Here is a 14,177-nt window from a genome sequence, read left to right on the forward strand (position 1 = left end):
TGAAAATTTTTTTTTTAAAAGGTTGTAAGGTTTCTGACCTTCGCTACCTTCCCAGGCATTTCAGTTTCCCATTATCCTCCTGAGGTGAAGAACATTTTATTTTCTCAAATCCTCCTTTGATTCTCCTGTATCTCAGCCTAAAACAGCGTCTCTTTCCCCCCCCCCCCCCCAACCGTGACTGACCCCACTGTTCTCTTCATCCTGTCCATACTAAATCTTGTGTGCCTCAATCATATACCCACTTCAGTCTTTGCTGTTCTAAAGAAAACAATCCAAGCCCATCTAGTATGTCCTTTTGTGGTTCAATTTCTCCATCCCCGGCAACATCCTGATGAAATTACTCTGTATCCCCTCTAGTGCTGTCTCATCCTGCCGGTGGTAACATGACCAGAATTGCATGCACAACTCCAGTTGTTTAACAAATCCTCTGTACAACTTCAACATTATTTCATTGCTCTTGTACTCTGTGCTATGACTGAAAGCAAGTATCCTATATGCTGTCTTAACTATTCTATTCAAGTGCACTGCTGACTTCTGGAAACTGTGGATAATCACCCCAAGATCTCTCTCTTCTCCTAGGCCACCCTGTTTCCTGCCTTTCATTAAATTCTCCCTGATCTTGTTTCTTCCAGAGTATATCACGTTGCACTTATCAGGGCTTGATACCATCTGACCAAGATACTTGTCTATCTGCAATTTTCAACCATCTTCACTATAAACCCACTACCAATCTTGGTGTCGTCTGCAAACTTGCTTATCATTCTCCCGCATTTTCATCTCTATCATTTAATGTATATAACAAACAGTAGGGACCCAGTACTGATCCTTGTACGTTGCCGGACACTGGCCTCCAGCCTCCAGTCACTCAGACAGCCTTCTATTATTATCATTTGTGTCCTATGACTGTGCCAGTTTCCTTTTTTTTTGTAAAATGCACCTGTGGACTGGGAGTGCCACTGGCTCGCCAGCATTTATTACCTGTCCCTAGTTGTCCTTGAGTAGGTGATGGTGAGGTGAGCTGTCTTCTTGAACTGCTACAGTCCACCTCTTGTGGATTGACCCACATTGCCATTAGGGAGGGAATTGCAGGATTTTTACCCAGCAACAGTGAAGGCATGGTCGTTATATTTTTAAGTCCGGATGGTGAGCGGTTTGGAGAGGAACTTGAAGGTAGTGGTGTTCCCGAATGTCTGCTGCTCTTGTCCTTCTACGTGGAAGTGGTCTTGGGTTTGGAAAGTGCTGTCTGAAAAACTTTGAATTTCTGCAGTGCATCTTGTAGGTAGTAGAACACCAGTGCTGCTACTGAGGGTTAGCGGTAGAAGGCGTGGATGCTTGTCAATTGTAGTGCCAATCAAGCGGGCTACTTTGTCCTGCATGGTGTTGAACATCGTGAAAGTTGTTGGAGCTGCAGCTGTCCATGCAAGTGGGAACTCCTCTATCAACCTGCTCATTTGGTGCCTTCTAGGTGATGGACAGGCTTTGAAGAGTCAGGAGGTAAGTTATTCACTACAGCATTCCTAGCTTCTGACCTGCTCCTGTAGCCACTGTATTTGTGGTGAGTCCAGTTGAGTTTCTGGTCAATGATAACCCCTAGGATGTTGATAGTTGGGGCTTCAGTGATGGTAATACTTAAGTGGTGGTTAGATTGTCTCTTACTGGTGATGGTGTGGTGCAAATATTACTTGCTACTTGTCAGCCTAAGCCTAGATATTGTCTAGATCATATTGCATTTGAACGTGGACTATTTTAATATGAGGAATCACAAATGCTGCTGAACATTGTGCTATCAATGGTAAACAACTGAGACAACTGCCCTGATTTGGCCCTGGTCCCTGGATGTTAGTAAGGAGAACTTCTGTGGGGTCAGCAGGGCTATTTACACTTGGCATCTCCAATGCCAAGTGATCCACCCAACTTCACTTCTGAGATGTTGGAGCATTTGGTACGACTGGCTTGCTATCTTGCCAAGATTCCCTGAATTCCTATGTGCTCTAACCATGAGGTACCTTGCCAAAACCTTTGCTAGTATCCATATAAACTGCATCGACTAAACTTCCCTCATTCAGCCATTTGTTAAAATTTTTCAAGAATGTGATCAAATTTCAGGCACTATCTCCCTCTAACAGCCATGCCGCCTGTCCCTAATTAACCCAGGCATTTCCAAGCAGAGACTAATTCTCTCCTTCAGAATTTTATTGATTAATTTCTCTATTGGAGATAATTGACATGCGGGAATGTGATTTTTGCCATCACAGAAACATGGCTGAGTAAAGGGCTAGACTGGCAACCTAACGTTCTGAGTTATAGGATCAGTGAGCGAGAAGAGGGTGCAAAAAGGGTGGTGGTGTAACACCATCAATTAAGGAGTCAATTACAGCAATAAGGAGAGATGATCTCTTGGAAGGGCCTTCAAAAGGAGGCTTTGTGGGTAGAACTTCAGAATGTTAAGGGGCAGTCATATTCCTGGGCATGCATTATATGTCCCCCAAAATAATTAGCAGAAATTAGAGAGGCAAATATGTAGACAGTTCATGGACATGTAAAGGGTGAAAATCTGGTAATTATACTTCGGAATTGCAACTTTTCTGCACAAATTGGGATTGTCGTTATGCTGAGGGTTTAAGAGTGGTGTGGATTTCTTGAAATATATCCAGGGAAAGCATGGGTCTCTGAGGATGTTGGGGAGATCAAGAAGAAGATGAGAGTTCAGGATTAGGGTAGGGGGGAGTTTGAGTAGATCAATATCTCTGGCCACTCTAATAGAAAGCAATTGACCTAAATTATATAACCATGGAAATGAACCCTCTGTCAAGGAAAAGAGATTTGTCTTGTCTGCTGTGTTTCAACCCTTCACAATTCTGAATACCTAAATCATGTTTTCCCTTAGCCCACTCTATTCCAAGGAAAACCTCTCCTTGGTAGCTGCAATTCTCCAGCCCTGGTAATGTTTTTAGAAAATCTTCTCTCTGTGCCCTCTTCTGCCTGAGTAATTATGTCCTTCTGTAATGTGGTGACGGGAATGCACACACCACTACTCCAGTTGTGCCCACACCAGTGTCTTATACAGTTCCGTCATTATATCCCTACTTTTTTTTGTATCCTACATTTCTGCCGATGAAGGAGAGCAATCCACTTGCTGCCTTTGCCGCCTTATCTAACTGTACTGCTACCTTTAAGGGACCTGTGCACTTGCACACCCAGATCTCTCATTTCATCTGTCCCTCTCAGTATATTCCTATTTTATTGTCTATTATCTTTTTACTGTTTGATTTTTCCCCAAATACAGTGCCTCACACTTATCAGAGTTGAACTCCCATCTGCCACTTTCCTGCCCACTTGTCCAACCCGCCTCGTATAATTTGAGCTTCCAGCTATTCTCTAAACAGCTGATTTTTGTCATCTGCAAATTTCCTAGTTGTGCCCCCCCCCGGCCACATTAAAGTCCAAATTGGTAATTTGCAAAACCAACAGTAGAAGTTCCACCACCCAAGCCCTATGGGTAAGCAGTATCCATTTACAAGAGCAACCATTGACCATTACTTGCTTCATTTTACTAAGCCAACTTTGGATCCAGTTCAACACGTTATCCTGTATCCCCTGGGCTTTTAGCACTTTGATCATGTGGGATCCATGTGATCTGTACAGTCAGTTTCGGTCTGGTGTTTATATGGGTACATGAGCAGCAACTTGCCACCAAGAGATGTGACCAGTTCACTGGTCTCACTACACACGGATAACAAGGGACACAAATTCAACTAGAAAACACATCCCTAATCATACAAGCCAAACAGGGACACCTGAGGGGCTTCCTAGATACCTAGTATTCCAACCAGAACCCTTTAAAAACACATTGAATTAGATCTTGGACCCCGTGTACAAACCATTGAGAAACAAAACTGGAAGTAATACTAATCACCCCAGAAAGCTGAGGCATATAAATAATAAGCAGGACAGAACCCCAACACTACTTTAGTGGTGCACTGACCATGTTAGCGAGCAAGATGATGAAACATTTGCAACCAAACCCACTGGCTCGGCGAGCGTGTCTACACCCTCATCCACAACACGAGCTACAAATTTTCTCAAACTTTAAATAAGACTAATTGGCATTTACTCTGTACCTTTTCTAATCTTCAAGCACTTTTTATCTTGTGAAGATTGAAATATAATCTTTTTAGAGCAAGAAAACTGATGTTTCGGGTTAGGACCCTTTTTACTGAAGAAGGGTCCTGAACCGAAACGTCAGTTTTTCTGCTCCTCTGATGCTGCTGGTCTGTCATATTCCTCCAGCTCCACACTGTTATCTCAGACTTCAGCATCGGCAGTTCCTACTATCTCTGAATCTTTAGAGCATCTGCTTTTGCCTCCCTGACCACCTCCAACATTAAGGAAAGATCCATCTGACCCTGGCGAATTGCACTCTTTTTTTCAAAGGTTCCAAATCCTTGCACATTTCCTGTCAATATGATTTTGTCCAATGTTTCACACTGCTTCTCTTGGGTTACTATAACCACATCCATCCCTTGTCTTTGTGAATGCAGAGACAAAGAAATTATTTAAAATTCTTCTCGTCTGCTGTGCATCTACACAAGGCCCCACTTTTTCCTTCACTATTCTTTTGCTCTTTATATACTGGTAACACATCATTGGCATTTCCTTTATTTGCTTTGCTAATATTTTTTCATGCCCTGCTTTGTTATTTTTAACATGGTCCCTGTACTTTCTCTATACTCTTCTGGGTTATCTGTAGTGTTGTTTTCTTTTGTGACCATTTTAAGCTTTCTTTTTCTGTTTAATCTTGCCCTATGGTTTTTCTAGACTTTGCATCACCATTCTTATTGTTGGAAGGGGCATGTCTGCTTTGTGCCCTAAGGGTCTTTTTTTTAGTACCTGCTGCTGGCTTTCCACAGGTTTACTACCGATTTTATCCTTTAGCAGCCCTGTCCAGTCCACCTCAGCCAAATCACTACTTAATTTTGTAAAACTTGCCTTCCCCCCAGTTTACATCTGATTTGCCTCTTGTCCTTTTTTCCACTGTATTGCTAAATCTAACCAAACTCTGGTCACTGTCCCCAATACGGGTGCCAACTGGCACTTGCCTATTTTCATTCCTCAAAACTACATCCCAGAATTGAAATTTCTCTGCTTTGGGCTTGTCAGTTTTTTTATTAAACAAAAATTATGGACACAGGACATGAATTATCCTTCGTGCTCCTTTGTTGTTATTACCCAATTGATATTGGGACAAAGTCTCTATTATTGCCATCTGATTCTGACCGGCAGAAATTCTGTCTACTTATGAGTTCTTCCATCTCCCTTCTCTACTGGGGACTACATAGTATCTTCGTAGTATAACTGCCCCTTTTTTAATTTCTCAGCTCAACCATAAAACCTCAGTTGTTAATCCATTCAATATAGCATTCCTTCTCAACTGTGTTTATTCTTTAACAAGAGGGTTTAAACTAGTATGGCAGGGGGGTGGGAACCTGAGCTGTATACCAGAGGTGAGTGTTGATGCAGGTGAGGCAGTAGCAAGAGGTAGACCAGCTAGTGGGAAGGATTTTCCTGGGAAGGAACCAAGGGATCGGTTAAACTGTGTTTGCTTTAATGCAAGGAGTATCAGGAATAAAAGTGATGAACTTAGAGCATGGATCAGTACCTGGTGCTATGATGATGTGGCCATAACACAGACATGGGTTTCTCATGGGCAGGAATGGTTGCTGGATCTTCCAGGGTTTAGAACATTTAAAAAGAATAGGGAGGGGGGAAAAAGAGGAGGGGGTGTAGCACTACTAATCAGAGAGGGTATCACAGCTACAGAAGCTTCCTTTGTCGAGGAAGATCTGCCGACTGAGTCAGTATGGGTGGAAATTAGGAACAGCAAGGGAGTAGTCACCTCGTTAGGGGTTTACTACAGGCCCCCCAATAGCAGCAGGGAGATTGAAGAAATCATAGGTCGACAGACTTTGGAAAAGTGTGCACGCAGTAGGGTTGTTGTAATGGGTGACTTTAACTTTCCTAATATTGATTGGAACCTCCTTCGAGCAGAAGATTTGGTTGGAGCTGTTTTTGTAAGGTGTGTTCAGGAGGGTTTCCTAATGCAGTACGTTGACAGGCCGACGAGGGGAGAGGCCATTCTAGACTTGGTGCTCAGAAACGAGCCGGGGCAGGTATCAGATCTTGTGGTGGGAGAGCATTTTGGTGATAGTGACCATAACTGCCTCACATTCTACATAGCTATGGAGAAGGAGAGGATTAGGCAAAATGGGAGGATATTTAATTGGGGAAGAGGAAACTATGATGCGATTAGACATGAGTTAGGAAGCATGGACTGGGAGCAGTTGTTCCATGGTAAGGGAACTATAGACATGTGGAGACGGTTTAAGGAACAGTTGTTGGGAGTGATGAGTAAATATGTCCCTCTGAGACAGGCAAGAAGGGGTAAGATAAAGGAACCTTGGATGACGAGAGCGGTGGAGCTTCTTGTGAAAAGGAAGAAGGTAGCTTACATAAGGTGGAGGAAGCTAGGGTCAAGTTCAGCTAGAGAGGATTACATGCAGGCAAGGAAGGAGCTCAAAAATGGTCTGAGGAGAGCCAGGAGGGGGCACGAGAAAGGCTTGGCAGAAGGAATCCGGGAAAACACAAAGGCATTTTACACTTACGTGAGGAATAAGAGAATGATCAAAGAAAGAGTAGGGCCGATCAGGGATAGCATAGGGAACTTGTGTGTGGAGCCTGAGGAGGTAGGGGAAGCCCTAAATGAGTTTTTTGCTTCTGTCTTCACGAAAGAAACGAACTTTGTAGTGAATGAAACCTTTGAAGAGCAGGTGTGCATGCTGGAATGGATAGAGATAGAGGAAGCTGATGTGCTGAAAATTTTGTCAAACATTAAGATTGACAAGTCGCCAGGCCCGGACCAGATTTGTCCTCGGCTGCTTTGGGAAGCAAGAAATGCAATTGCTTCGCCACTTGCGAAGATCTTTGCATCCTCGCTGTCCACTGGAGTCGTACCTGAGGACTGGAGAGAGGCAAATGTAATTCCTCTCTTCAAGAAAGGAAATAGGGAAATCCCCGGCAACTATAGACCAGGCAGTCTCACGTCTGTCGTCTGCAAGGTGTTAGAAAGGATTCTGAGGGATAAGATTTATGACCATCTGGAAGAGTATGGCTTGATCAGATACAGTCAACACTGCTTTGTGAGGGGTAGGTCTTGCCTTACAAACTTTATCGAGTTTTTTGAGGATGTGACTAGAAAAGTTGATGAGGGTCGAGCTGTGGATGTGGTGTATATGGACTTCAAGTAAGGCATTTGATAAGGTTCCCCATGGTAGGCTCATTCAGAAGGTCAGGAGGAATGGGATACAGGGGAACTTAACTGTGTGGATCCAGAATTGGCTGGGCAACAGAAGACAGTGAGTGGTCGTAGAAGGAAAATAGTCTGCCTGGAAGTCAGTGGTGAGTGGAGTTCCACAGGGCTCTGTCCTTGGGCCTCTACTGTTTGTAATTTTTATTAATGACTTGGACGAGGGGATTGAAGGATGGGTCAGCAAGTTTGCAGACGACACAAAGGTCGGAGGTGTCGTTGACAGTGTAGAGGGCTGTTGTAGGCTGCAGCGGGATATTGACAGGATGCAGAGATGGGCCGAGAGGTGGCAGATGGAGTTCAACCTGGATAAATGCGAGGTGATGCATTTTGGAAGGTCGAATTTGAAAGCTGAGTACAGGATTAAGGATAGGATTCTTGGCAGCGTGGAGGAACAGAGGGATCTTGGTGTGCAGATACATAGATCCCTTAAAATGGCCACCCAAGTGGACAGGGTTGTTAAGAAAGCATATGGTGTTTTGGCTTTCATTAACAGGGGGATTGAGTTTAAGAGTCGTGAGATCTTGTTGCAGCTCTATAAAACTTTGGTTAGACCGCACTTGGAATACTGCGTCCAGTTCTGGGCGCCCTATTATAGGATAGATGTGGATGCTTTGGAGAGGGTTCAGAGGAGGCTTACCAGGATGCTGCCTGGACTGGAGGGCTTATCTTATGAAGAGAGGTTGACTGAGCTCGGTCTCTTTTCATTGGAGAAAAGGAGGAGGAGGAGAGGGGACCTAATTGAGGTATACAAGATAATGAGAGGCGTTGATAGCCAGAGACTATTTCCCAGGGCAGAAATGGCTAGCACGAGGGGTCATAGTTTTAAGCTGGTTGGTGGAAAGTATAGAGGGGATGTCAGAGGCAGGCTCTTTACGCAGAGAGTTGTGAGAGCATGGAATGCGTTGCCAGCAGCAGTTGTGGAAGCAAGGTCATTGGGGTCATTTAAGAGACTGCTGGACATGTATATGGTCACAGAAATTTGAGGGTGCATACATGAGGATCAATGGTCGGCACAACATTGTGGGCTGAAGGGCCTGTTCTGTGCTGTACTGTTCTATGTTCTATGCTAACCCCTCCTTTTTTGTCACCCACTTGACCCTGCCTGAAAATTTTATATCCAGTGGTATTGACTTGTTAACTTTGTCCCTCCTTCAGGTTTCTGTTATAGAAACTATGTCATGCTGCTATTTTTCTGTTTATGCCCTTAGATCATCAGCCTTGTGTGTAATACATGTGAAGACTTGAAGTGCAAACAGCTCAACCCTGTCTATTTATTTTGGATGCTTTTTAATCCTTGTTGCTTTTAGCTTCAGAGTTGCTGAATAAATCACACAAATGTTCTACCTCCCATTTCCTGATCTGAATCTAACCCATCTAAGTTTTCTCTTCTAGGTTTTCACCTCCCTACAATTGCAGTTTAAGACCTCTCCGATGGAACAAGCAGAAAACCCTGAAATATTATTACTCTTTACATAATTATAATGTATCTCAGTTTTGGACTTGTGTAATGAATGCACAAAATTTTATGCTGCTGCTCTGTTCACATACAGTATGGGTGAATAATATCTTCCTGACTTGTATTAAAGTATGGAATTCTGTAAGTGATGAAACTGTTCAGTCTGTGAAATTCTAAAGCAATACTTTGATTATTTTCTATAGATTGCAATGATTGAACTTTGGTTAGATCATATTTCAAATGCTGCTTGTAATCCTGGTCTTTCATTTTCAAAGAAAATGATATGAAGTGGGGTGGGTATGGGGAAAATTTGCAAGCATGAAACAAAGTATTTAAAAAGTGATAGAATGGACAGGCTGGGCTTTTGCTGTCTGTGGGAGTGCAGGAAGGGAATAAGTGGTGATTATATTGGACCTATTACTCTTGGAATCATTAAACAGCATAGATATGCTTACGGGGAAACTAGTTGGAGAAATAGATGATAGATTTAAATGAGAACATTTTGGGGATTGGAGATTTAAGCTGAGTATAAATATCAGAAGGACTGGTCTGAGTGGCCTGTTTCTGTCATCTATATTAATCAATGATGAAAATGTTTTTGTAATTTAAAAAAAATGCTGAATATTAAATTATTCCATTAAGTTTTCTTTTGCTGCAGTCAGGATATTCTCATTATGGAAAAATGATGCTGCGTATAGGTAACTTGGTTGTTTTTGTTTTTCTTTTTAAGGCTCCAGCTTACCATCTAATTCTGGAAGGTATCCTCATTTTATGGATAGTAAGACTACTTTTCTCTAAAACCTACAAGCTTCAGGAGCGTTCTGACCTGACAGAAAAGGTAATTAGTAGATTTTAAAAGATGTATTGCACTTTGATATTGCAACTTCTCGTAAGTATTCTGTTATGTTTTCTCACAGGAGAAAGAAGAACTTATTGAGGAATGGCAACCAGAGCCACTTGTTCCACCAATATCAAAAGACCACCCTGCCCTTAACAACAATATTGTCTCAGGGTATGTAATATACTCTGGGACTGCATTACTGTATTAGCTTGCAATTGTGCTTATGCTGTACAATATTCAAAAAGAGAACTGTTTCAAATTGTCTTTATTTTTGAACCATTACATAGATCAGTGGACACCTTTGTTTTAATGCAACAGGTTCAAAGTTTTTTTTTGTTAATGGCTTGCCCACAAAAGGCACTACATTGGGTTTGTCATTAAGACTTGTCCAGTTTCTTTGGTTCAGCACAATGCTGTCAGTGATATTAGCTGATCTCTGCTAGACTGCATTAGAAGTGGTGGCTTTAGCCCATTGGACTGGGGAGTCCTCTAGAACTTGTTGAAACTTGTTGTCTCAGAATTCTCTTAGAGCTTCTGCTGTAACTTGATTTGATTTGACTGCAGTTCCACCAACAGTCATGAGTTGAGTGAAGCCCTTGAGGGCAACTTGCGTCTATAGAACATCACCGCAGTTTGGATGAATGCCTTTAAGAAAGCTTGAAAATTGTAAACAAAAGCCCTAGGAAAATCATGCTGAAAATAATTATGGAACTGGTTCCATGTTATGAGACTTTCACTGTGTTTTATACTTGATCACCTGTAATGTTTGTTGTTAACTAATTTGCAATGGAAATGACTGAAGAGGTTTGCACTTTCTGAACTTTGTTTCACTGAACTGTTTCTTTTTGTTGTTTTCAGCCCTCCAACTCACAACATAGTGGTTAATGATAGAAGGTGCATAAATTTTGCGTCCTTCAATTTTCTCGGGTTGCTAGATAATGAAAAAGTTAAGGTGAGTTTATTGACCTAAGGAAAATGAGCCTTAGGACAAACTTGTGGATTATGAAAGGGGAAAATCTTTGCAATTAGTAAGTGCTAGTATCAAAATGGGTTCCCACTGAATGCAAGTGGAGAATGGAATGTGAATGTAGTCATTGAATTTTAATTTGTTTTTAACTAAGGTAAATTTAGGATAACTAGGTAGGTGATTACACAATATATTCATCATTTACAATTTTCTAATTTTGTTTTTGTTTTAAAACTGGAATTATTTGAATACAGATAAGTAAGCATTAAATTCTAATTTACTTTGAATTTTTTGAATGCAATTTTGTTCATACAGAATGTGGCTTTGACTTCCCTGAAAAAATATGGTGTTGGTACATGTGGTCCTAGAGGGTTTTATGGAACATTTGGTAAGTTTTCTTTTAAATTGTTTTGAAATGTACTTCAATTGTATTTTTGTGATTATAACTGCATGTTATCTTTCGCCAAATCTTTTGTAAGCTCTTTTAGCACCAATCTTGCTCCAAATTTAATTCACGGATCAAAGTAATGCTGAATGATATGGCAAACCTAGTGTAAGCGGTACACAGACCTCTCTTGAAAAGGGATTTTTGTGGTCCCTAATGTAAGCATACACGAGTACATTTCCAAATGAGAATATAGTACCAATATTAGGATCACTTTCCCCTTGCTTTTTCATCTGGCAATGCATTTATGTTTTGCCCTCATTGACCCTTCTTAACTTGGTTGTAGTTATGGAGTCATACAGCGCAGAAAAGGCCCATCAAATCTACACTGACAATAACTAGCTATAAAAGCATGCTAATCCCAATTTCCGACACTTGCCCCATATGGTTAAATGTTCTGATGTTTGAAATGCTCATGCAATTTTTTTTAAGGTTTACTGAGGGAAGAGAGAGAGAGGAAATAGCTGGGGCCCTACCACACATCTTTGCAGCTTCCTTTAGCATGGGTGAGGTCCCGGAGGACTGGCGAATTGCTAATGTTGTCCCCTTGTTTAAGAAGGGTAGCAAGGATAATCCAGGTAATTATAGACTGGTGAGCCTGATGTCAGTGGTAGGGAAGCTGCTGGAGAAGATACTGAGAGATAGGATCTATTTACATTTGGGGGAAAAATGGGCTTATTAGTGATAGGCAACATGGTTTTGTGCAGGGAAGGTCATGTCTTACCAACTTGATAGTCACTTCAAAGAATTCTAAGTTGATAAGGGAAGGGCTGTGGGTGTCATAGACGTGGACTTTCAGTAAGGTGTTTGATAAGGTTTCCCATGGTAGGCTGATGGAGAAAGTGAAGTCGCTTGGGGTCCAGGGTGGACTGGCTAGATGGATAGACAACTGGCTGGGCAAAGGAGACAGTTGTAGTGGAAGGGAGTTTCTCAAAATGGAGAACTGTGACCAGCAGTATTCCACAGGGATTTGTGTTGGAACCACTGTTTGTGAAATACATAAATGATCTGGAGGAAGGTATAGATGGTCTGATTAACAATGACGCTAAGATTGGAGTAGCATATAGTGAACTGGAGTGCCTGAGAATGCAGCAGCCTATATATAGATTGGAGAGTTCGGCAGAGAAATGGCAGATGGAGTTCAATCCAGGCAAATGCAAGGTGATGTATTTTGGAAGATCCCATTCAAGAGCAAATTATACAGTAAATGGAAAAGCCCTGGTGAAAATTGGCACTCGGATCTGGGTGTTCAGGTCCAGTGTACCCTGAAGGTGGCAACGCAGGTGGATAGAGTGGTCAAGAAGGCATACGGCACGCTTTCATTCATTGGATGGGGTATTGAGTACAAGAATTGGCAGGTCTTGTTGCAGTTGTGTAGGACTTTGGTTCGGCCACATTTGGAATACAGCGTATAGTTCTGGTCGTCACATTACCAGAAAGATGTGGATGCTTTGGAGAGGGTGCAGAGGAGGGTCACCAGGATGTTGCCTGGTATGGAAGATGCTAGCTATGAAGAGAGGTTGTGTAGACTAAGATTATTTACATTAGAAAGGCAGATGTTGGGAGGGACCTAATTGAGTTCTACCAAATCATGAGAGTTATAGATAGGGTGGCTAGCAAGAAGCTTTTTCCCCTCCGAGTGGGGGACTCAATTACTCTGTCACGATTTCAAGCTGAGAGGGGAAAAGCTTAAGGGAGATGAGCATGGAAAGTTCTTTACGCAGAGATTGGTGGGTGCCTGGAATGTGTTGCCAGCGGAGGTGTTAGATACAGACACGATAGTGTCTTTTAAGATGTATCTGGACAGGTACATGGATGGGCAGGGAGCAGACTGATACAGATCCTTGGAAAACAAGGCGACAGGTTTAGATAAAGGATCTGGATTGGTGTAGGCTTGGAGGGCCAAAGGGCCTGTTCCTGTGCTGTAATGTTCTTTGTGCTTTGTTTCTGGCTTCCACTATCTTCCAGCCAGGTGCATTCCAGATTCTCACCACCCTCTTAGTGAATAACTTTTTTTTTCTTTTCCTTAAATCTTCGCTGAATCTCCTGTCCCCCTCTCTAAAACAAAGTAGCCCCATGACTGACCCCTTAACTAAGGAGAACAGCTGCTCACTATTCACCTTATCCATACCACTCCTATTCTTTTATATACTTCAATCATATATCTCTCAGCCTTCTCTGCTGCAAAGAAAACAATTCATGCATACCTTGTCTCCTAGCTCAATATTTTCAACTGGGGCAACATCCTGGTGAGCTCCCTCTGTACCCCCTCTAGTATTATCACATCTGTCCTCTAATGAGGTGAAAGAACTGCACACAGCACTCCAGCTGTGGACTATCCAATACTGTACAACTCCAACAGTATCTCCTGGTTCTTATATACCATGCTGTGACTGATGAAAGCAGGTGTTATTTTTTCTTGACTATTGTACTCGCATGCTCTGATGTCAAGGATCTGTGAATAATTAGCCCCAGGATTCCTCTGAGCTGCCCTAACCTGCCATTTGTTTATTACTCCCACATCTTGTTTCTTGCATTTACCATGGTTAAATATCATATACCACTGCCTGCCTGTCTGACCAACCCATCTGTAGCTTCTTGCAACCTACAACCATCTTCACTATTAACCATCCTACCAATCTTGGTGTCATCTGCAAACTTGCCTATTATTCCCCCCTACCCGCCATGTTTTCATGTGTATCATGTATGTATTTAACAAACAGTAAAGGTCCTGGTAGTGATCTTTGTGGTACACCACTCAACACTGGTCTCTAGTCACTCAAACTACCTTCTGCCATTACTCTTTTTGACCTATTACTAAGCCAGTTTCTGATCCATCTTGCCAATTTCCCTGAATTCCATGCACTTTAACCTTCTCGATCAGTTTACCATGTGGTACCTTGTCAAAAGCTTTGCTAAAATCCCAGAACTTCATTGACTGAACTTCCTCATCCAAGCACTTGTTTGAATTTTAAGGAAATGTGATCAAATTTGTCAGGCATGACCTCCCTCTAACAACCATGCTGACTAAGTGGCTATTAATTCTCTCCTTCAGCATTTTGTCCAATAGTTTCCCAACCACTGCCCATCAGAGCTTCCAAT

The 14,177-nt window shown here is 42.2% G+C and overlaps 1 protein-coding gene across 3 annotated transcripts in view; it reads left to right on the forward strand.

The window, feature by feature from the left end:
* The window catches only part of sptlc1 (serine palmitoyltransferase, long chain base subunit 1), an 87,890-nt gene that overhangs the window by 31,252 nt on the left and 42,461 nt on the right, over nt 1-14,177 (forward strand). For all 3 annotated transcript variants that reach the window (XR_007247122.2, XM_048526685.1, XM_059644594.1), the window contains exons 2-5: nt 9,553-9,660; nt 9,740-9,834; nt 10,522-10,615; nt 10,946-11,018. Coding sequence is in view for 2 of the 3 variants with exons in the window: in XM_048526685.1 (XP_048382642.1) it covers nt 9,553-9,660; nt 9,740-9,834; nt 10,522-10,615; nt 10,946-11,018 (370 nt within the window). In the remaining variant the exon portion in view is untranslated. The remainder of the gene's footprint in view (nt 1-9,552; nt 9,661-9,739; nt 9,835-10,521; nt 10,616-10,945; nt 11,019-14,177) is intronic.

The sequence above is a fragment of the Stegostoma tigrinum genome, chromosome 3, assembly GCF_030684315.1.
Source record: "Stegostoma tigrinum isolate sSteTig4 chromosome 3, sSteTig4.hap1, whole genome shotgun sequence".
NCBI lineage: Eukaryota > Metazoa > Chordata > Chondrichthyes > Orectolobiformes > Stegostomatidae > Stegostoma > Stegostoma tigrinum.